General features: G+C 60.5%; 1 protein-coding gene and 1 long non-coding RNA gene across 7 annotated transcripts in view; one reads left to right on the forward strand and one right to left on the reverse strand.

Annotated features, from left to right (window-relative positions):
• The window catches only part of LOC309616285, a 409,627-nt gene that overhangs the window by 130,796 nt on the left and 257,095 nt on the right, over nucleotides 1-21,736 (forward strand). The gene's annotated exons all lie outside the window — the stretch shown is intronic.
• Nucleotides 1-21,736, reverse strand: part of ADCY7 (adenylate cyclase 7) — a 59,389-nt gene that overhangs the window by 510 nt on the left and 37,143 nt on the right. For all 6 annotated transcript variants that reach the window (XM_082366619.1, XM_082366614.1, XM_082366615.1 and 3 more), the window contains exons 6-26: nucleotides 21,431-21,580; nucleotides 20,964-21,112; nucleotides 19,813-19,924; nucleotides 16,353-16,480; nucleotides 14,794-14,952; nucleotides 14,458-14,590; nucleotides 11,126-11,317; nucleotides 10,696-10,730; nucleotides 10,091-10,174; nucleotides 9,875-9,947; nucleotides 8,519-8,616; nucleotides 7,178-7,262; nucleotides 6,657-6,782; nucleotides 5,708-5,806; nucleotides 4,487-4,680; nucleotides 3,488-3,575; nucleotides 2,949-3,104; nucleotides 2,105-2,251; nucleotides 1,414-1,518; nucleotides 921-1,035; nucleotides 187-311 (exon numbers count right to left, since the gene is read on the reverse strand). In XM_082366619.1, the coding sequence (XP_082222745.1) occupies nucleotides 187-311; nucleotides 921-1,035; nucleotides 1,414-1,518; nucleotides 2,105-2,251; nucleotides 2,949-3,104; nucleotides 3,488-3,575; nucleotides 4,487-4,680; nucleotides 5,708-5,806; nucleotides 6,657-6,782; nucleotides 7,178-7,262; nucleotides 8,519-8,616; nucleotides 9,875-9,947; nucleotides 10,091-10,174; nucleotides 10,696-10,730; nucleotides 11,126-11,317; nucleotides 14,458-14,590; nucleotides 14,794-14,952; nucleotides 16,353-16,480; nucleotides 19,813-19,924; nucleotides 20,964-21,112; nucleotides 21,431-21,580 (2,553 nt within the window). The remainder of the gene's footprint in view (nucleotides 1-186; nucleotides 312-920; nucleotides 1,036-1,413; nucleotides 1,519-2,104; nucleotides 2,252-2,948; nucleotides 3,105-3,487; nucleotides 3,576-4,486; nucleotides 4,681-5,707; nucleotides 5,807-6,656; nucleotides 6,783-7,177; nucleotides 7,263-8,518; nucleotides 8,617-9,874; nucleotides 9,948-10,090; nucleotides 10,175-10,695; nucleotides 10,731-11,125; nucleotides 11,318-14,457; nucleotides 14,591-14,793; nucleotides 14,953-16,352; nucleotides 16,481-19,812; nucleotides 19,925-20,963; nucleotides 21,113-21,430; nucleotides 21,581-21,736) is intronic.

Below are 21,736 nucleotides of genomic sequence, written 5' to 3' on the forward strand. Positions count from 1 at the left end.
AACCTAAGTCTTCAGAAGCAGAAAGAAAATCTGCTGTGGGAGGGATGAAGAGAAATCAGCCGACAGGGTCTGGTTTCCCTCACGAATTTTGTGGCTAGAATCCCACAGCTGACTGATGCCCGGGCTCCCTCACCTCTGGGAAGTTCTCTCCCCCGTGGGCACAGGTTTCCCCAGGTGAGCTTTTACCTGGATTTTCCCAAGTTCTCCGGTGCTCTCCATTCGACTGGCAACATTGACCGTGTTTCCCCAGATGTCGTACTGAGGTTTTCGTGCCCCAATCACTCCAGCAATCACGGGCCCATGGTTTATGCCTAAAGAACATGTTTGCAGTTAGCAGATCATAGAGGCAAAGCCTCAGGCTTATAAGGCCACGGAATCCACCCGGCAACCACAGAAAGCGTTGACAAAACAACTAAAGTGAAGGTTGGAAGGGTGCTTCCTGAGTCTGACGGGAGGCGGTACTTGGGATGGGAGGAGAGCGCTCCCTCGGCAGTTTTCAGGCTGTGCTGGATGTGAAACCTGCGTCCACTGTGAACACTTCCTGTATCTACTCATCTCCTCTTGAACAGTAAATGGGCTTTGAGCACTGACCCTGTTAGCTAACAGTGACTACTTAGGTTAATGATTTTGCTTTGTTCTCAATGTATTTAAGGTCACCTCTTTACAGCCAGGGATTTGGGCTTTCCATTCCCCGCAGTGATATATTCCTATTTACTTAAAACTTGCCAAGGTAACTTCATAAATAGTATGCAGAGAATTCTTATTACCCAGTCACTGGGGTTTTCAGATCAGAAAGGGATTTCTAAAACTTTTCATAGCAGATGGCAACATACACCGGACTGAGAGTGGGTTTGCCAGGAGGCGGGAGCTGCACAGTCCCACCCAGAGCTCAGGCCCAGCCCGCCTTCCCAGGGCCTCACCAACTCGGAGGCGGAAGGAGTTGAAGGAGTGCCGGTTGATGCCATCCAGCTTGCTCATCAGGGCGGTGCTGAACTCCACCATGATGCCGATGTGGGCGTGCTGCCGCTCGAGGTCCTGCAGGACAGAGCACGCCGTGGGGCCAGGGCCACTCGCACCCCGTCCTCCTGCCTCCGCCGGCTGTCAGACGGACGCGCCAGAGCACCCTGACCTGCTGAGCGCTGTGTGCCAGCCTGGGCACGAAACCCCCGGGGGGCCGCTGATGGGCAGAGGTGTACTGAGGCTCCTCCACAGAGGGTCTAGGACCTGCTCCCCCACCTAAGCTCCCCTCCTGGTGAGGGGCCGCCTGCCCCAACCCCTCCACCAAAACACTCCCTCAGGCTGAGCCGTGAGCTCCTCTGCCCTTCCCTCATAGGAGGGGTACGGACAGGTGCCCCCTCTAAGTACAGTGTTGGTCTGGGGCTGGGACATGAGACCACCCGATTGCCTGGGTACCTGGTTCTCGTGCCCCGAGGGGATGCTGAGCCCTGCAGCTGCCATGTACGTGCTGCCGATGGTCTTGATCTTCTCCACACCGCTGAACTTGGGCTTTAACAGCAGCTATAAGACGAAAGGAAGCAGGCCATACAACACAGCTGCAGCCCAGGCCTGTCCCAGATTCTGAGAAGGGTGTAGGATTCCCTCCCACCACCACTCCTAATGCAAAGATTTCTCATGCGGGGCCCTTCCCACCCGAGTTCACACCTCTGTACAGGTGGGGACACAGCCTCTGGGTTCTCTCCCTGCTGCTCCCTCTCATCTCTGTTCCCTGACATTCCCTGTCTCTTCCATTCTCATCTGGTCTCATTCCTGCTAAGGAGCAAACACCCCGCCCAACAGTATCTACACAGGAATGTCGAATATTTGCAGCTAAGAGTTAAGCCCAAACTGAGTGACTTCCTTTGAAACAGGTTGCTAGCAGGGGCTTAGCAGGAAATCAAACTATTCTACAACCTAAATCTAAGCAAGCTGCCCCTCACAGAGAAGATAAGTTACATAGTGAAAAAACAAAACAGCAAATGCATAGGTACTTTTTATAATTTGTGTACCATGTGTTCTCCCCAGGGGCGCCGCAGCACACGTGTTCAGTGGGCGCAGGGTGCCCCCGGCCCCACCCTGCCCTCTCCAGGCTGTGTGGAGGCCTTACCTCGTCAAAGTCAGCTATGATCTCGTTCAACAGGCGCAGGCACTCCAGCCCTTCCTTGTTGACGTCGCACTCCGTGTAGAATACTTTGAAGTCCGGCACGGATGCAAACATGACACACACGCAGTCATAGGACTGATGGTACCAGTCCTGCATTGGGGGTGGGAAGAAACATGACCCTGTGGCCACCAGACCTCGTGGGGGGCGCGGGGCGGGGGGAAGCAGACTGGGGAGGCGACTCCTCGCGCTCCAGGAGCAGATGCTGGCTGTACGTGGGACTCGAGTGGGGGCCGTTACAAAACAGGAGATTCCGAATCGATCTGTTGGGGAGGGTCAGACGTAGGTTGGTTTTGGGCTCCTTTAAGTACCCTGGGTCTGTACAGCTGGGTTTGAGAACCCCTGGGTAGCAGAAGGTAACAATCAGGAGGCCTGGGTTCTATGCTCACTGGGCCTGAGTTTCCATAGATATAAAACTCTTTGCTACATAGAATTGGTAAAAACGCATGTTTTCATCAACAGATGGTCCAGACGGCAAATACCTGGATATTTGATCCTTGCAACAATCCTGCCAGCCAAGTACTATCAGCCCCATTTTATAGATGTGAAAATCAAGGCCCAGGGCAGTGAGATATCTTGTCCACAATCACCCCTGAACCCTGGTCTCTGATCCAAAGCCTGTGTTCTTGCAGCTAACACCACACATTGTCTCCTGGGCGCATCAGTGAGGCCAAGAGCCATGGAAACCAAGTGCAGAAAGCACCTTGTAGCTATAGCGCATCCCTCCACAAGACTGCATCTGTACCTTCAGTCTCCCTGTCCTAGTGACTGAGCCCCTTCTCACCCACACCTCATTTAACTTGTCACCAATGAAGTGGGCGGCCACGTGGGCTGGCAGGACATTCTCTAGAAGAAGGCGGTTCACATTTTCCATGGTTTCAAACTCCTCGTGTTCCTTCTTGAACTTCTTCTTCCACAGACAATCCAAGCGGCAGTAATAGTCAATCTGCGGACAGAAGGGAACATCGGTGTCCTGGCAGCAGCGAGCGAGGGCAGAGCACACTCGTAACCCTGGGGGCTACAGAGCCAGCCCATCAGCGCTCCACCCTGTACCCCTGGCAGATGTCTCCAACTCAACAGCCACTCCCCAGTCAGCCACGACTCCTAATTCTCAAGTGACCCACAGGATTAAATGTCACTCGTGTCCTGATGGGAGGTAAGGACACTTACTCAGGACCCTAACCCAGGGACCAGAGCTCCCCGAAAGACTGCAGTCCTGTGTGCTGCTCCAATTCTGAGGCAGCCCCAGCCCCACCCCCGGCCTCTCCAGAAAGAGGTACAAGCAGCCACGCTGAGCTAGGGACGCGGTGGGCGCCTCCTGGGCCGTACCTGTCTGGAGAGCATGATGAGGGTGGTGTAAAACAGGACCAGGTAGAAATTGATCATTGTCTTCAGATCCCATGAACAGGACGGGGAGCTGCGGATATGAAGGGGAAAGGCAGGCGTCATCTCCACTTCCGCCCAAAGCCCCCTGAATTCAGGGGATGGCATGAGGCCCAGATGCAGGGCCAGCCCACGGGAAAGTAAGCAAGATGGGAGATCGTTGCCCTCGGAGCTCACGTTCTTGTGGTTGGCGAACAGGACGCTTCAGGTTGTAAAGAAAAGAGGGACGTACAGTTGACAGGGAGGTGACATCTGAGCTCACACCTGGGTCTCAATATTCGTGGCGAAGTCTGAACGAAAGCACTCTAGGCAGGCAGGGGAGCAGCCAAGGGCAGCCAGAGCTCCTCGAGGTGAGCAGGGCTTGCAGGTCGGCAGAAGGAATGTGCAGGTGCAAGCCAGATCCACAGGAGCAGACATTGTTCTGGGTCCCCAGGTTCCTGCCTTTTAGTTCAAGGGGGGCCAGGCCCCCGCTCCTCGATCCACTTGAGGCCCAGAGCCCCCAGAACTACGCACGCGCCAGCCCCTCGCATCAGTCTGGGAATAGACCAGAGCCAACTGCTCTCTCCAGAGCTCTGGAGACCCAGGACGTGGCTCAAAGCAGGGGACTGGGCTAGAGCTGAAGCCTCTGCCTCCCCACCCCAGACTGGCCTAGAGACAGGATCACCCAGGTGGCCTCCTGGGACCGGGGACACCCCCTGCAAATGAGTCACACTCAGCTCTGAGTGCTGCAGACCCAGGGCCTGAGCCCATCACTTCCCCTTCTGTAAAGCGGAAACCATGCCACCTGCCGGTCCAGCCCACACGGTGTCCAGTCCAGAGGGGACTGTGAATGCAAAAGCACCTTAGTTTGAAATGACACTGAGACAAAACAAAAAGTGCTACAATGGGCCACAGTCGAGAAAGGCAGTGGGCAGGGGTCCCGGCAGTGTGGGATCTGGGCCCCACCTGAGGGTGCCATTGGTCTTGGTGAGGTTGCCCAGGCTGTGGCCACAGCAGTCCCACTGCCAGCACGGGGAGATGTTGAAGAGCACCAGGTAGGCCACCAAGGCCACTGTCAACAGCACGACCTTCAGCTCCAGGCTCATCCGCAGGAAGACAGAGCAGGCGATGAAGGCCAGGATGCAGCTGCAGGTGTAATACTGGGGAGACGGGGATGTCAGTCACCCCACCATCTCCCGTCACCAAGAGGCACCTCCCGGATCAGAGGTCATCCAAGGGAGGGACACCTTTAGCCACAGAGGAATCCGTGAAGAGCCAGTGTGTCTTCAGCACCACTCTCTTGCCTCACTGACCTCCCTTAACAAAGAGCAGGCAATGGAATCTAAAACTTTCTATATTGTGTTGTTTTCACTATATTTTTACTTCCACTTATGGCAAGTGAACTCATTTAAAGGAAAAAGAAACACAGTAAATAAAAATGCACGCGCTGGGGAGACTGTGACAAGGTCCAGACAGTGATCTGAGTTCTGCCATGAGCCGGTCCCTCCCAAAGTGCATCTCTGCCCATGTTACTCTCCTGCTCAAGAGCACGCTGTGGCTCCCTACTGCCCCCAGAATAAAGACCAAGCTCTTCACCCTGGCACTCGTGTTCCACTGGAGCTGGATCTAACCCGCCTCTGGCTTCATCTCCCAATCCTCCCCCACCCCCTCCCCGTGACACGACCACCTGAAACCTACTGTGCCCACTACCTGCCTTGGCTTTTTTTCACTGTCCCCTCTTCCAACCCCCGTCCCATAACCTTTCTGCCCTTTAGAGACCAGCTCAAATTCACCACCACCCCCCTGAAGTCCCACAGCCCTCATCCTGTCTGGGAGGGCGCTCCAGGCACAGCTTCTGGTGTCAGCCCACCTGGGCCCAGTCCTGGCTCCGCCGCCTATGAGGCAAATCTGTCGGCCTCCCCGCGCCCGCTTCCCCATCCATGAAGTGGAGATCATGACAAGCGTGGTCAGGAGACAACCACCAGCGCAGGGCGCTCCCACCCTCTCGCCTTGGACCCAGGCGCCAGCACCAGGACCCCTTAGCCCCAGCCGGCCCTGCTCTCTCGCCTCGCCTGGGAGAGGGGGGACTCGGCTCTTCCATGCCCATGGGCTCAGGTGCTCAGTGTGCTCTGAGCGTGCAGGGACAGTCCGCGTGAGGGCACAAGGGGCCCCGAGGGACACACTCACCGGGAGGGACTTGCACAGGGTCCTCTCCCAGCCGCTCACGGCCCCCGGGCCCGTCTCGTTCCCAGCAGGCGGCCCTGGGGCCGGGAAAGGCATCAGCGGCTACGGAAAAGACAGGTCCCCGTGAGGGGTGGTCCAGGCACTCCAGGGTCTGCCCCGGCTGAGCGGGGCTGGGGACCTGGAGGGGGCAGAGGGCAGGGCCGGGGCCTCCGAGAGCACCATAGGCACCTCCTGCCAAGCCCGGCTCTAAGCCTGGCCGAAGCCTCTGTGCCCCCGACTTCCCACCGCAGCTGGCAGCTTCACTGCGGGAAGAGGGAGTCCAAGGAAGGCACAGGGACACCACCCCAGCGCCTGACTCGGGGCAGGGGGAGAAGCTGGGAGCAACGTTTTCAGTGAGCCCCCTTCTCCCCAGATGACACTGAGGGAAGTGGTCACAGAGTCCCGAGGGCAGGGGACACGGAGATGGGAGGGACTCTGGCTCTAAATGTCGGAGGGGGGAGGACCGGGTGGGACAAGTGCTGTCTGAGCCCAAAGCACACGAGCCCAGCCCGAGAAGCAGGGCCCAGATGTCCCCTCCAGCTTGTGCCCAGGACTGCTCATCCCCAGTGAGGAGACTGGGTCTCAGAGAGGCTGAGACAGGACCTCCTCAGGGGCCGGAAAGAAAGACTGGGACGTCAAGGACGCCGTGGTGGCCCTGTGGGGTCGGCCACGTGAACGCTCTGGGGGCCCCCAAGTCCTCATGTGACAAACACAGGGTGAGGAGCTCAGAGCCGCCACGGGAACCTCACAGGGCCCGCCCACAGGGGTCACACCAGATGGGCTTTTAGGCAACAGGATTATAGGATTCTAGAATCCGGAGGTCCCCAGGGTCAAAGAGTGCTCCCTCCTCCCCGGAAGCGTGCACGGCCCGAGGGGTCTTTGCCAGGCCTGCCGTCCCCGCCGCGGAACCCACCAGGTTGATGACGGCGACAGTGAGCAGGCTGCCGATGGTCAGGACGGCCAGGGACGCCCGCAGCAGGGGCTGCGTCTCCACCCTCTCAGAGATGGCTCGGAGCGCGCCCCGGGCCGGGCAGCACCTCTGCGGAATCACAGTGTCATCACCCAGCACCCACACCCGAGGTGGACGGAGAGCCCGCAGGAGGCTTGGCCCGGGGGCCCACAGCCCAAGGGCCCAGCAGAGCGAGAGCCTCTGAGAGCTCCGCTGGGGAGTCAGGGGTGCTGTGCCCGCCCGGCCCAGAGCTCAGGACACGTGTGGTGCACAGACAGAAGGGACAGCCCCACCCTTGGGGCCGGGGACAGCCACAGCCGCTTGCGGACTACTAGCACCTAGGACGGAGACGCCTGGGAGAAGCCTCCGGACCGTGCTCCAGGCCGGAGCGGCAGGGGTCACGGGGCCGGGGCTCGCACCACCACAGCCCCGACACCCGGGGGGCCCGGCCTGCCCGCCGCCCAGTCGGGGGCCTCCCCACTCACCAAGAGCTCACGGGCAAAGCACAAGCCTAGTACCAGCCCGAGCACGCAGGCCACCAGCCCAAAGGACACACCCAGAGCCGCCATCCTGGAGAGGAAGGAAAAACCTAAGTTCTGGGGGACCCTCTGCCCGGGGCCAAGCCACCGGCATGCTCCCCACCCCCCAGCGCCTCAGTTCACCTTCTCCCCGTCCCAAACGGCTACTCTGCACTCAGCCGAAGGGGCACACTGCACACCGTGGTCCAGCTGCCCCACGAACAACACACAAGGCCTGGCCGAGACACGAGGACCAAGATCAACATCACGCCCCGCTTTCCGGGCCAAGTTTACAAGAAATAACTGATTATACTACAGCCTTCAGACTCTTGCCCGGCACAGAAGCACCATCTAAAAGCGTTCCCTATTTCGTCTTTATTAAGCACATCCTGAACCACGATCCTAGTGGATCCTTTGGCCTAACTACCCTTCCAGAAGCCGCCAACTGGCTGACCTTCCTCCCTCCCTGTGACCTCAGCCCCCTGCCCCCGCCCCCAGCAACAGAGCCCTTTCGCAGAAGCGTGAATCTCAGCAGCTCCTGTGTACTGGCCACACACCCTGGATAAGGCATTAAGCCCCCTGGCCTCAATTTCCCACACCTAAGAGGGAGGTGGTAGCAGCTACAGTTTTAGGAGTCTGCCCCTCTAGGACTCCAAATACCTCAGGCAACAGTCACAAAAAACTGAAATGCCTGGGGCTTCCCTGGTGGCGTAGTGGTTGAGAGTCTGCCTGCCAATGCAGGGGACACGGGTTCGAGCCCTGGTCTGGGAAGATCCCACATGCCGCAGAGCAGCTGGGCCCGTGAGCCACAACTGCTGAGCCTGCGTGTCTGGAGCCTGTGCTCCGCAACAAGAGAGGCCGCGATGGTGAGAGGCCTGCGCACGGCAATGAAGAGTGGCCCCCGCCTGCCACAACTAGAGAGGGCCCTCGCACAGAAACGAAGACCCAACACAGCCATAGATAAATAAATAAATTAATTAATTAAAAAAAAAAACAAAACTGAAGTGCCTGAAGGGCCATACAGAAAACAGGTGACTTTGAAGGCGAGAGGCATCTGGGAGTGGGGAGGTCTGCGGCTTGAGCGAGCAAGCATGTTCAACTAAAACTAAAAATAAACGTTGGCAACTCCAGGTATGGGGGCCACAGTGCCAGGTCCAGTTTCTGGGGCTCTGACGCCTAAAGTGACTAAAGGTACTAACTGTAACAGCCAGCCCCTTCCTGCAGGTTTTCTGGTGGGATCTGCAAGGTCACCACCCCTCCTAGCCCGACCCCAGTGTGCCTGACCATCCGGCCCACCCCCCGACTGACCTGGGCATCAGCAGGGCATGGACGAGCAGGATGCAGATGAAGACAAGGCTGGCACAAGCGAAGTAGTAGCGGGCCCGCGGGATGGGTGCCAGGCGGTACTGGGGGCGACAGAGACTGTGAGGGGTGGCCGGGCAGCCGAGGCCCTGCCTGCAGGGCAGGCTACTTGCTCTGACCCCTTCCTGGGCTCCACCCTGGCTCGAGTTAATCATCTCTAAGAAAAACCTTACACCCCCTCCGTGACTTCCTCCCCTCCTTGACTGTTACATCATCATGAACAAACAATTTTCATCCGTTTCCATTTTGCAGTCTCTCTTTTATATTTAGAGGCGATACCTTCCCCTCCCCCACCCCGCCCAGGTCTCCAACTTCATTTCCAAGGTCCCTGTAAAGCCCGTAGCCCAAGTCCGTGGGCGAGAACCAAATGGGAGCTCTGGGGCTGCTGCGACTGGGGCTAGTGGCGGGTCTGTTCTCACCCCAAACCGAGGAGCACGGCCAGGTCTGAGCCCCAAGCCATCGGGCGGGGGGCCTGTGCTGCCCGCCCCTCCACACCCGGCACCATCTCAAGATCTCAGCCCACGGGGCTCCTGCCGCAGACGAGCAAACCGAGGCTCAGGGAGCCCGGCAGCCTGTCCAGGTCTCACAGCCAGCAGGGGGCCCGCCAGGCGGCTCTCCTGGTGACCACACCTGCCTCCAGACCCCAAGCTCCCCACACACTCAGGGAGCCCCCACAGTCCTGGAGGCTGAAGCGGCAGAGCGGTCCCAGCACCTGAGGGCCGTGGGCTGGGCCACTCCCTCAGGCCGCACCTGAGGCCAAGACGCCCCAAACCTTGGGGTCCGTGAAATGGGTACCGTCGCCCACTTTGGCCAGCAGGTGAGGGCAGAATGACACACGCGTGCCTTGGATGTTGCCAGAACCAGTAGGCCCTCGATAAATAAGTGAATGGTCACTAGTGGGACACAAGCATGGTGTTACAGCAGCCAGAAGGGTGAACCGGTCAGGCCCCGTCAAACTGATACTGAGTTTGGGGCTTTCTTCTAAAAAGTGCAGAGCCAAAGGTGCGTGCTGGCCCCTATCAGCACTGGCTGAGGTTTGGCATTTGAAGGGAGCAAAGTCTCCCAAACCCAAGTGGGGGAACCACTAACGGGGGTGTCAGGTGCAGGGGCGAGGCCAGTAAGAAGAGAACCCAAACAGGCCGCATTGAGCCCCGTCCCCACCCCAGTGGCAGCTGGAGCGACCCCCCAGCGCCCTCCCTGAGCAGACCTTCTGGGGGTGTTGGCTGCCCTGTGGCCAGCAGCCGCCCCCCACCCCAGGCCTTGGAGCCCCTGTTCCTGGGGCTGCTCAGAGGTCCTCCTCACCTCTCGCTCGAAGCCCTTCTCCAGGAAGATGGACCCAAAGGTGGAGAAGTCATCAGACTTGGAGCAGCAGGGTCTGTGGGGTGGAGACACAGGCAGTGAGAAGTGGGGCCTGGAGGAGTTGAGGGGAGGGCGTGGGGGGCCACCCTCAGGAGGCAGCACCACGGACACAGCCACTGGGCATGAGGCACAAGGCGAGCACGGGTCTCGGAGCCTCACCTCGTGGAGCTGAGGCCCTCGATGGCTGACAGCATCTCATCGTCGTATGAGTCATCCTCTGACCGCCCCTTGGGGGACGCACTTCTGGAATCAGACACCCACAACGGCATCAGCCCAGGAACCTACATCTACTTGCCCAGAGGCAGGGGTGTGGACGAGATGACTCACCCAAGTGGGGTTCCCAGGTGCCTGCAGGAGGTCCCAGGGCCTCGTGCAGGATGGAGGAGGGAAAGGCGGGTCCCACTGAGGCCCAGAGAGGACAAGCGAAGGCCCAGCATCACACAGCATCACCCAGCCACCAGCAGCCCAGCAAGAAGCAAAGGGCAGACCCCCCCAGGCCCCGGTCCAAGGTCTCTTCCACTAAACCCCAGGGTTCCATCACACCAACCCCACTGACCCCACTACAGGCTGGGTATACAACAGCCACTCGATCATTGTGAAGTTCTGGCTCCTAAAAACACTCTGACCCAAGCCATGGCGAAACCCATAGTCAGGGCTGGGCCTTGTGGAGCTGCCCTCCTGGACAGAGGCTGGTCAGGGCAGCCTGCCTGGAGGAGGTGACTGGGGCAGGACTTGGCCAGGGAGGCAGGGGACAGGGCACAAACCTGTCAGGGGTCCGGTGGCGCCGCAGCGGAATGGCCTGGAAGGGAAGGGAGAGGGAGACGGTTATTCTCCAGGACCCAGGGCCCTGATGCGCCTCACTGGACCGGGTCTATCATCTCCGGCACTCTCGGATGCAAGGACTGGCCAAGCTGCAGGCACCCAGAACTGAAACTGAACTTGGTCTGGGGAACCAGGAGGCCAGGGACATCCCCCGCTGCCCTGGAGCATTCTCCAAATGCCTTCACTTCCCCAAGGGCCCCAGGAGGGAGGGAGGGAGGGAGGGAGGGCAGAGCCCGGAACCATGCTGCAGATGCGGAAAGTGAGGCTCGGACGGAAGGACACCCTTAGTGGAAGGACACCCTTAGCATGTGCTCTCCTGCCCCACCCCCCCCGCAGCCCCTGCTCCCAGCTCTCTGGGAGGAGAGGTCCTACCTTGGGCCTCCGCCCGTGGGGCACAGGGGTCTCGTTGCTGCTCACGCTCTCGCGTTGGTTGAGGTGCGCGAAGGGCCGCGCCGCCCCCCAGGACTCGAGGTAGCGGGTCATGCGCACGGAGGCCCGCATCTTCAGGGTCGCGTCCCCCTTGGACTTGGTGAGGTGGAGGCTGGGCGGGGGCGGCTGCTGGCTCTGCAGGCAGACACAGACACGGCCCCTCCCCTCTCAGCACGAGAACGGCCCGCCCCCATCCCGCCCCACCAGAAACGCAATGCTGCCCAGAACGCTGGCCCATCTGGCGAAAAGGGAAAATGGCAAAACAGCTGCTGGGTCTGCAGCCCCTCGGGGACTGGCGGAAGCCCAGTGCTCTCCCTGGCTGGGCTCCCGGGAGGCCCCAGCTCGGGGCCCTGTCCCTGCCCCAGGCACAACAGTGCACAGCCCCTCAGGCCCTTCTCTGCCTCCCCAGGGCAAGAGGCGGGGTCAGGCCCCAAGCCCGAAGGCCCCACTTGGCCCCTGAAGCTCCTTGGGTCTGAAAGCCCATCGGCCCCTCCCGGTGGACGCACCCCAGGGAGATGGCACCCAGGGAAGAAGCCACAAGCATCCTGCCCTGCCCACCCACACGTGGCAGCACATGTCCTCCGTGTGGGAGCAGCCAGGAAGAAGGGGGGTGCTGGCCAACCCGGGGCTGCTCCCCACGGAGCAGCATTCCAGGGAGTTCCACTTGTACAGCCCCCAAACCACAGCACGGGTCCACTATCTGCCACAAGCCTGCCACGGCCATGCCAGGGACATGGTGGCTTAGCCAGGCCCTGAAGGAGGGGCCCAGCCCTGCCTCCTTCTCCCCCAACCCCCCGCCAAGAACAACAACCCGCCTGGGACCATCCTCAGCTGGCGAGGCCGGACAGGACTGGAAAAGGGGGAGAGAAGAGAAAGACCCCCAAGGCCACCAGGGACAAGCTCGGGCCACCTCGAGGCCTGTTGAGTCCCCCTCATCCCCTCACATTCCTGCCCTCCAGGAGTCCCAGTCTCCGGTGGTTCCCACAAACACCCACATGGGCCAACACCTACTGCCACAAACACTCGTTAAGCCATAGGCAGCAACTTTCCTGGAAACTTCTTGCCTCCTCCTAGGACAGAAACATTCTTAAACCCTGAGCCATGTCTGTCTGCCAGGCCAGAGGGAATGGCATGGAATTCAGCCCTTGTGAAGAGTCCCAGGGTCCTGAGAGTGAGCTGTGCCCTGTGGTGAGTGACCTGCCCTGGGGGTCTGGGGAGGTCACGTTTCTCTGCCTCCCCCTCCACCGTCAGCAACTCTGCCTACACGGCAGCCAGCTCTTCAAGTTCAAGGTCACTGCCACTTCTCTCTTAGGGCATGGAAGCCAGACACTGTCCCTAAAAATTAAATGGGTCCTGAAGATCCATCAGTTCTGAGCAAAAACGCATCTGTTCAGAAGCAGGGCCCAGGGAGGGCACCTGCAACCTGCACCGGCCACGGGCCCCCTACCAGCCACCTCTGGACACTCATCCCTTGGGGCACCTCACACACACGTAAGCCTACAGAAGCCAGAGCTGGGAAAGGACCTCCCCACCACGCCTCCGTGCGGTGCGTGCGGCACAGTCATGAGAAGAGACGAGGGTGGTCTCTGTGCACAGAAGGGAAGGTCTCCAAGTTACGTCGCTGGTGAAGCAAAGTTCACACTGGTGGAGGCGCTACCGCCAGCTCAGCCAAGAGGCCAGAGGAGTCTTTCCCTCTACTTCGACGCGCACAGACACCTCTCACCACACGGGTCCCCGGCACGGGGGACGTGCCGGCGGCGAACAGGGATGCACGAACACTTTCTATAGCACACGCTTCACGCTGTTTGAATTTTCAACTATGTGAATGAATAAAATTAAACAAAGATGGGGGAAGGTAGTGTTGCCAGATAAAAGACAGGGTGCCCAGTAAACCCTGCGTGAGACACTCGTACTAAAACCTTCTCCCTCGTTCATCTGGAACACGAGTCTGACCGGGCGCCCGCGGTCACACCTGCTGATCCGGCGGCCCCGCGGGGTGGGCTACCGGACTACGCCTGCCGCCACCTCGGGGTCAAGGGCTCTGCTTCATTCGTTCACAAGCTATCTGGGGCCCTGCTCTGTACCAGGCATTGTCCTAGGACCAGGGGTTCAAGCCTGGAGAAGAGGGACCCCCACCCCGAGCCTGCCCACGTGGAGCTCACACTGACAATAAACAGTAAAAAGGATAAACAGGAGCATTTGGGACAGAGGGAAGAGGGCTCTGGGCGGAGTGGGCAGCAGTGACAAGGGCTCTGCAGTGGAAAGAGCCTGGCAGTGGAGGGACAGGAGGCTGGCACGGGGCTGGGGAGGAAGGAAGCGGGGGGGTCAGAGGAGTGGGCGGGGCCCAGAGCTGCAGGGACAGGGTGAGGGGCTGGGCGGTTTCCACGATAGCGGGCCGGGAGCAGCCCCAAGGTACCAGGCGGCGTTCCCCCGATGCTTGTTCAGCATGGCTGACCCACCTAGGGCGCAGTGGGAACGTCGGCCGGATGAAGCCCGAGGGCGTCGGGTAAGGCTCACAGGCTGGCCCGCGGCGGCCCCAGAGACTGGCAGGCGGGCCAGCCCCGAGGACGGCAAAGGCCAGAGTGAGAGGGAGCTGGAAAGAGCCAGCCACTGCCGACATTCTTGAGCAAGCCCCAAGGATGATTCACCGAGGGCCCAGACGAGCTGGCCTCCCACGGGCGGGAACGAAAGGCCCCTGTCGGCGCAGGCAGGCTGCGGGCAGGACCGGGGCCCACGGCCCAGAAGCAGGCTCACAGCCTTCCCCACCACGGGGTCCTGAAGGAAGCGGGGCCAACCGAGGACCTAGAGGCACCGGCCGGGCGGGCGCACGCGGCGGGTCAGAGCCCAGGACACACGGGGGCTCCCGCCTAGCGGCCCCCTGGCCATCCCTTGCTTCCCTGACTCCCATCCAAAGCCTGTTTTTAAAACGTGTCTTTTGAAAATCTGGACGATTAGTGACAACCTCATGGAAAATAAACTAACAGTGACTATTACTTCTAGAACGTTTATGACACACCCAGTTGACGGTGAGGGCTTCACTCGATTAGCTTTTTCTCCTCTTGAGGTAGGCGCTGTTGTTATCCCCGTTTCATAGAACACTGAGGCCCAGAGAAGTTGTCCCTTGGGGCCTAGAACATACCTAGTAACGGGGCACTGCCTCCTACCCCGGGCAGGCCCCACCTCTCCCTCCACGGGGGCCGTGCCCCGGGTGTGGACCCTGCTCCCCAGCACAGCCCCAGCGCCGCCCCCCAGCCTGCCGCGGCTGAGCCTCGTACCCGGGGGTCGATGACCAGGTAGGTGCGGATGTTCATCTCCTTCAGGTAGGGGTCCCGCTGCTGCCCGTGCCCGTCCTCCACCTCATACGCCTTGTCCAGGTGGTTCAGCGTCGCCTCTGTGATGTGCACCCGGCTGGGGGAGACGAGCGTCAGACAGCAGCCGGGCCCAGCGAGGGCAGACACCCACCCGGGGGTGCACAGCAGGCCGGAGCCCGGGCAGGCTCCCCCCACCTTCAGGTCGCTGATTCCCTCTCTGACCCCATGCTGACACCCCACCACCGCAGCCCAGAGTCAGCCCCGGACCTCTGACCCCACCGCCATCCAGCTGAGCCTCACCCAGGCACTCCAGCTGCCTCCATCCTGTTGGCCAGGGACACGTCATGGGACCACACATCATACTGCCACTTGCGCAGCCCGATGACACCGCACAGCACGTTCCCCGAGTGTATGCCCACACGCATGCTGATGTCCACGCCTGTGGCCTCCCGCACCTGCCTGGGGCAGAGGCCCGTCAGCCCACCCCAGCCAGGGCTGCTGGGGGGCCCTGAACCCTAGGACAGGCTCAAGGTCCCTGGTAGGGGGTGTGGCACGGGGTGGGGGCAGAGCAAGGGTGCGGGGAGCGTATGGGAACAGGGTAGGCCCAGCTCACAGGAGAGAACGTTCTCGGCCTGAGGGGGCTTCCGCCTCGAAAGGGGATGAGCCCCCCATCTCCAGGAGTGTGCAAATGGATGTGGCCGCCCCCAGCTCAAAGGCTGTTAAAAGGAGGAGGAATTCCAACCGTCACTGGTCACTGTGGCTCACGCTGGAGGCCCTAACATACCATCACTGGGTGTTACCCCTGTCTGGCAGCCCCAGCTGGAGTCTGCAGAGGGATCCAGACACTGCCCCAAACCCAGCAGAAACAAGGAACATGGGGCCAGCCCTGGGGGGCCTTATACACCCCCATCTCTGGGATCTGGGAGCACTGGGAGTTGCTAGCACCACGTAGTACAAGGAGCCCCAACTTAGAGTTCCCTGGGGCACAAGGCACCCCCAACACGAGCAGGCCTCCGGCTCCCTTTGATAAGTGCGTGAGGGCCTGGGGAGCAGCCGGTGCCACGTGTCCGCCAACGGGCTAGGGGTGGACCGAGCCTGCCGGGGTCAAAGCCGGGGGAGCAGAGGGCCCCGCACCACCTCCACATGCTCCAGGGAGGGAAGTAAGCCCCAGGGCTGGGGCACCAGCCCGAGGTCACACAGGCGGTGACGCAGAGCCAGCCTGTGACCTGGACCGACTCCCTGGCCGGGTTTTTTTCTGGTGAGATTTCAGGAGGAGGAGAAGCTGGAGCTGGGTTTGCCCGGCAGCCCAGCCGCGCCCTGCTCTGCCCCGGACGCTGGGCCGCTTGGCCAAGCCCGCCTGGCCCTCCGCCACCCGCTTGACCGCCACACGCCACGGCTGCTCGGGGCCCCAGAGAGCCTTGCGGGGAGCCGGGATGTTGGTGGCAAGGAGCCGCAGGAGGCTGGGGGTCTCCCTGCAGCTCTGAGGGCTAGTCCCCCAACTCCAGGGTCTTCACGGGGCGAACAGGAAGCAGACGGAGGCCTGGAGTCCAAGCGTGCGCCTGCCAGCTCCCCTGCTGCTGCGAAGGCTCAGCCTCCGGAGGAACGGGGCCCAGCTGCCCGTCCTCATGGCCCTCAGCTCCGAGCTTCTGACACTCTCTGGAACTCGCAGTCCCAGCGGGCCCAGAGGGAGGGATGCAAACACACCGCTGAGTGGTCCAGGTAAGCCTCCTGTGCCCCTGGAGCCTCAGTTTCCTCACATGCAAAGCGGGGACAATGCATTCCCCAGCACGCCTTGGGGAGCAGGAGGGGCCCACCGTGGGGACAGGCCCCAGTGCCCCAGGCTTGTGCGTGGTACCTACTTAATGGCCTCACACATGTCCAGCCCCATCTTCACACAGTTGCGGGCGTGGCTGGGCAGGGACACGGGCAAGCCTGACACGCAGTAGTAGCAGTCGCCCAGGATCTTGATCCGCATGCATTCGTTGGCCTGCAGGGCAAGGGGAGGCCTGGTCAGCAGATGGCCCAGGGGCCAGGGAGCAGGCATGCTGGCCACCTCCCCACACCCTCCAGAGTCAGCCAGCCTCTCTTCTGGCCAGGGGCTTTCTCCTGGGGCACCAGCCACCAGCAGCTGCCTCTGGGCCCGGCAAAAGGACGGGGAACACGGGGGGTCTGCAGGACGAACCCCAAGCAGGTGTCAGGGATAAAAGCAAGTGTTACCAAGGGCGGCCACCTGAGGACCTCTAGGGAGGCGCTACCTTTGTTTCATTCATCCATGCAATGTTTGAGCATCTACGGAGTGCCCTGCCCCAGAACTGGGACACAGCAGTGAGCAAAACAGAAAACAATCCCTGCAGCCAGTGGCAGAGCTGGACACTAAGCTACATAAATAAAATCTGTAGACACCCATGATAAGTGCTATGGAGAAAAATGAGGAATGAGAAGGAAGAGGAAGTTCCCAGGAGGCCAGAAAAGCCCTCCCAGTGAAGGTAACATTCGAGCAAAGTCCTAAAGGAACTGAGGGAGCAAGCCATGCCAGGATCTGGAGGAAGAGCATCCGGGCAGAAGGAAGCAGCATGTGCAAAGGCCCTGAGGCCAGAAGGGTGTTTGAGACATAGCACAGCAGTCAGTGTGGGTGGAGTGGAGAGAGTAGGGGGGATGAGAACAGAGAGGTAGCAGGTGCCATAAGCTCCGGGGTCAGCAGGTGTCAAGGTAACCCAAGAGACGACTCTGCTGCTAGGGATACAAGGTTTGGGGAGTGGGGGAAGAACAGAGACGAAAGATGGGAGTGGGGAGAGAGGGTGGGGTCACGTAAAAAAAATGCCCCTGGAGGGGAAGGGGAGGCCCAGGTAGGATGTCTGAGGTTCCATCTGAGGTGGTGCTGCAGCTACTTGACCCTCCATAAGCCTTTAGCAAAGGTGGCCATACATATCAAGGCCTTGAGGGTGGGGTTTTAGGGAACAGGAAGGAGAAGCTGCCTACTGGGCTCCAGTGAAGACTTGCCCCAGCACCCTCCTGCCTTTTCCCAGAGGGCTGGCTCCTAGAACCAGGGTACCCTCTGTCTCCAGATCCAGTGCCCACTCCCTGGCATGCCCACCAGGCCTGTGGGTGACCAGCCAGCGCCAATGACCAGGCCAGGCACCATCCCTCCCTCGAGGTCCCCTACCTGCCAGGCCTTTGTGAGCAGTCCCCTTCCTAAGCCCTCCTCCAATGACCCATCTGAGTGTGTGCCAGCTGCTTCCCGATGGGCTCCGTCTGGCACATGCCGAGTTCTGAATGGCCCAACGGAGGTGGGTGAGGACAGCGCTTTCCTAGAAAGCAGCAGAAGCTTGGCGAGGGCTGGGACACCCAGGCACAGGCTCAGGGCACCACTGCCCTTATCTCCTCCAGGGCCAGGCGCAGGATAACAGTCTGGATCCGGCCCCGCTGTCAGGGATTTACAGGAGGCCACATTCCCCAGCCTGCTCCTCCCCGTGCCCCTGGCACTTACAGACTGGAGGAGTTGTGTGAGTCTGTTGGGACAGAAGGTGCCCGAGCCCAGACGCAATGCGGACACCCCTGAGAGCAGGCCCTGGCTCTCGCCAGGAGGTTGCAGTTCTGGAATCTGATTGCTGACAGGAGAAAAGGCTGGGACCAGCTCTGCCTGCTGTGTCTGTCCAGGGACTGGACACTCTGGCCTGAAGACTGGCACCTGCCATAGCCTCCCTCTTCTCATCTATAAAATAAGGCTGCCTCCTGGGCCTGCCACGGAGAGCGGGCTGTGTCCAAAAGGGCAAGGGCAGGTCCTTGGCTTTGGGGCAGGGGAAGAGCCAGCTGTGGCCTTGTGTAGTGAGGATGGAGCCTGGGCCCACATAAGGCCCAACCTCTGGGAACCTCCAGCAGAGAAATCATGAAGGAAGGAAGCTCCTAAAGGAAGGCTCCCGGCTCAACAGACCCTCAGAGTCACTCAGTCCACAGTACCCAGGGGGGACAGTTCTCCAGAGCACCCCTGGCCAGTGGTGTCCAACTGTAGTTTGGTTACCTCCTGTGACGGGAAGCTCATCTCCTGAGGTGGAGCTTGCTCCTGGCGAGGCAGGCCCTCCCAAGATTGAGCAGCTCTTCCTAGTGCGAGGCCAGAACTTGTTCCCATCAAGTTCTAAACCATCGATTCTCTGCACATGGAGTCACCCGGGAGGCTCTGAAAAACTCTCATGGGTGCGGGCATGGGTACCGGGTTTTTACTTAAGCTTTTCATGTGATTCAAACACGCAGCAAGGACGGAGAGCCACTGTCCTAAATCTTACACTTGGGTCTCTATTCAGTGGCTACCACTTCCAGGAAGCCTTCCTGACCACCGGAGGCTGGGCTAAATAAGCACCCCTCAGTCCTGCCCCCTGTACCCCTCCTTCCAACCACATAGCACGTAGCCCAGGAGCAACCTGAGGGCAGCCCAGGGCTGCTACTCAGCAGGTCACCAGACCAGGTGGTAAATTAATGAATAACTGAGGCTCCTCCCCAGCCCCCTACACACACCCGTGGAGCTGGGTGTTGCTCAAGACAAAACAGTGAGATCTCAGCTCAGCCTTCTTTGGTCTCCAGACCCCTCCCGCCTTGGCTGAACCCTGGAGGCTCTCCTTGCCCAATGCCCTCCCTGCTTGGCACCTGCTATGCTCCCCAGGGTCCTTAGGTCAAATCCCGCTCCTCACCTCAGCCCTCAAGTCCTTGAATGTCTGACCCTGTGACCATGTTCCCCACCAACACACTCTGTCCCACTCACACTGAGCCACTTTCATTGCATGGGCACACAGAGCTTTCTTTCTTCTCTAGGTTTTTGCATATGCTGTTCCCTCTGCCCATAACACTGTTCCCTTTCCTCTTCAGTTTCTTTTTAGGTTTCTCAAACTTTAATGTGCAGACTATTCACCCTGGGATCTTGTCAAAAGGCAGGTTCTGGGTGAGGCCTGGCATTCCACAGTCCTCCCATGCTCCCAGGTGGAGCTGAGGCTGAGGCTGCTGACCTTGCGTAGTGAGGATGGAGCCGTCTCCTCCTCCAGGCAGCCTTCTGGAGTCCCCCTCTAAGCTCGTGAAGCCCAGTGCATTCCCCAGTGTGCACTGACAGTCTCCCCAGAGGCCTCACACTCTGGGGGACAGGATCCTGGCTCAACCTCCACTCTGACCATGGGGCACTTGAAAGCTTTGCTGACTGAATGCTGAAATTCAGCCCAGGCCTCCCCACACCCATCTCAGCACAGTGCTGGACACAGGACACCCCATGGATGCGGTGGCAAGGGCTCCTGACTTTACCATCAGCGGAGGGGAGGCAGCACAGGCCAGTGGGCTCACCTTGGCAATCTGGTCGAACTTTCCGAAGAGCTCGTTCAGCACCACCACCAGCTCTTTTGGGGAGCAGTCGCTGGCCAGCTGCGTGAAGCCCACGATGTCAGCATAGAGGATGCTGGGGGTGGGGTGGGGCCAGCAGGAGGGTCAGGGCCAAGAGCCCCTGAGCATCTGCCAGCCCCGCACCCAATCACCCCTGCGAGCCCTCTGCCGCCAGGGGTGGGAGAGAAACCCCCCACCATAAGGATGAATTAAAGTTCCAGAGGCTTCACATCAAAGCAAAATGTAGCAAGCCCCAGTTTGCAGGGGCCCTCTGAAACCCCCAACCCCTTCAGAGCCTCACCACAGATGACTGAATGGAGCCCTTACAGGTGGATTCTCAGGCACCTGGGAACTTCTCCCCTTCCCTATACCTGGATTTCACCTCTGCGCAGACTTCAGAGCTAAAGCCCTGGTAGGATGTGACTGCACGCTCCCTCCAGCTGAGCTCCACACCCAGCGCTTTCACACATCTAGTCCTCACGTTGCCCTTGTAGGAACCCCATTCTACAGACGAGCAAACTGAGGCCCAGGGAGGTTAAGACTTGCTGGGAAGCCAGAGCTGCATTTTGCACCAGATCTCCCCGCTCCTGAGTCTACAGTTCTGGACCATCCACAACCCAGAGGCAGCAGGCCAGTCTCGGGGGTAATGCTGAGCCTGCAGGCAGAGGACCAGGGTGGAGCTCACAGCGCCCACACCTACGCTTCACTCAGGTCAGCGCCGCTGAGTAAGATTCTGCAGCCCCTTCAAATCAGTCAAAGACAGGTGTCGGGACTGGGGGACCCCTGGCAGTCACCTGGGTGGGGCTTCATCTCCTTTTGGGGGGCCTGTGCCCCTTTGAGAATCATCTGAAAAGACCCCTTTCTTCCCAACAGTCACGTTCGTGCACAGAGTTTGACAATTTTAGGGGGCAGTGGATCTCCCCCAATACTAATCAAATCTGCCCCCACCCGCTGGGGGAACAAGTGGGAGACTGGGGCCCAGGGAGGGGCCTGGATTTACCTCTCCCCAGTCCCCGTGCGGGCTGGGACCTGGGCCTCAAGGTAGGAGGGCAGCGGGCCACCTGCTGGGGCCGCCCTGGGAGACACTGTGCATACGGGCCCGGCCAGCCGCCCACCTGACGTTCTGGTGCCGCTTGACGTAGAGGCTGTGGAAGTTGTTGTCAGGCAGGTAGCGGCGGTCCCCACGCTCCTTGAGCCGCTCGATGATGGCCAGCTTCATGCCCATGGAGATGTGGGCCGGCAGCACGGACAGCAGCAGGTTCTCCTGGCACGTGGGGCACAGGGAGGGCAGCGTCAGGCCCCGGGTCTCCATCCTCTCTGCCCTCCTGCCCCTCTGCCCACCACGGGCCCCATCGCTGCTGGCCTACACCCTGCTACCAACCCGGCAGGCACACACCCTCCCGTGTCCCCAGCAGCCCCCGGGATGACGCCAGCACAGGTGTCTGGCCAGGTGCCCCAGGTGCCTCGCTGTGTTGTTCAGTGAGCACATCCTCAGAGAGAGGATGCGGGGCGTGGGGCCTGGGGGACAGCCGGGGGGCCGGGCAGGGTCAGGCTGTGGCTCCAGGGGGAGGCGGGTCCCCACCTGCTGGCGCTTCTCGACGCGCAGCTTACGACGGATCTGGATGCACTTCACAGTGTAGGTGAAGAGGTCTCGGGAGGCATCCTGCATCTGGTGCTTGTGGAAGGCGCCCGTGAGGTTCCCGCACAGGAAGACCACAGCATTGGCCAGCAGCTGCGGGCGGGCCATGGCGGGCTCAGCATCAGGCCTGGCCCGTGCCCCAGGACACCGGCCCCCTTGGTGGGCTGGTGACGGCACCCCCTCCCCGATCCCTGGCCTCCCAACCCACTCGGGCTGCAGCCTCCCTGGGGTGGGCAGGCAGGGAAACTG

Source organism: Balaenoptera borealis, assembly GCF_965194805.1.
Source record: "Balaenoptera borealis genome assembly, chromosome: 19".
NCBI lineage: Eukaryota > Metazoa > Chordata > Mammalia > Artiodactyla > Balaenopteridae > Balaenoptera > Balaenoptera borealis.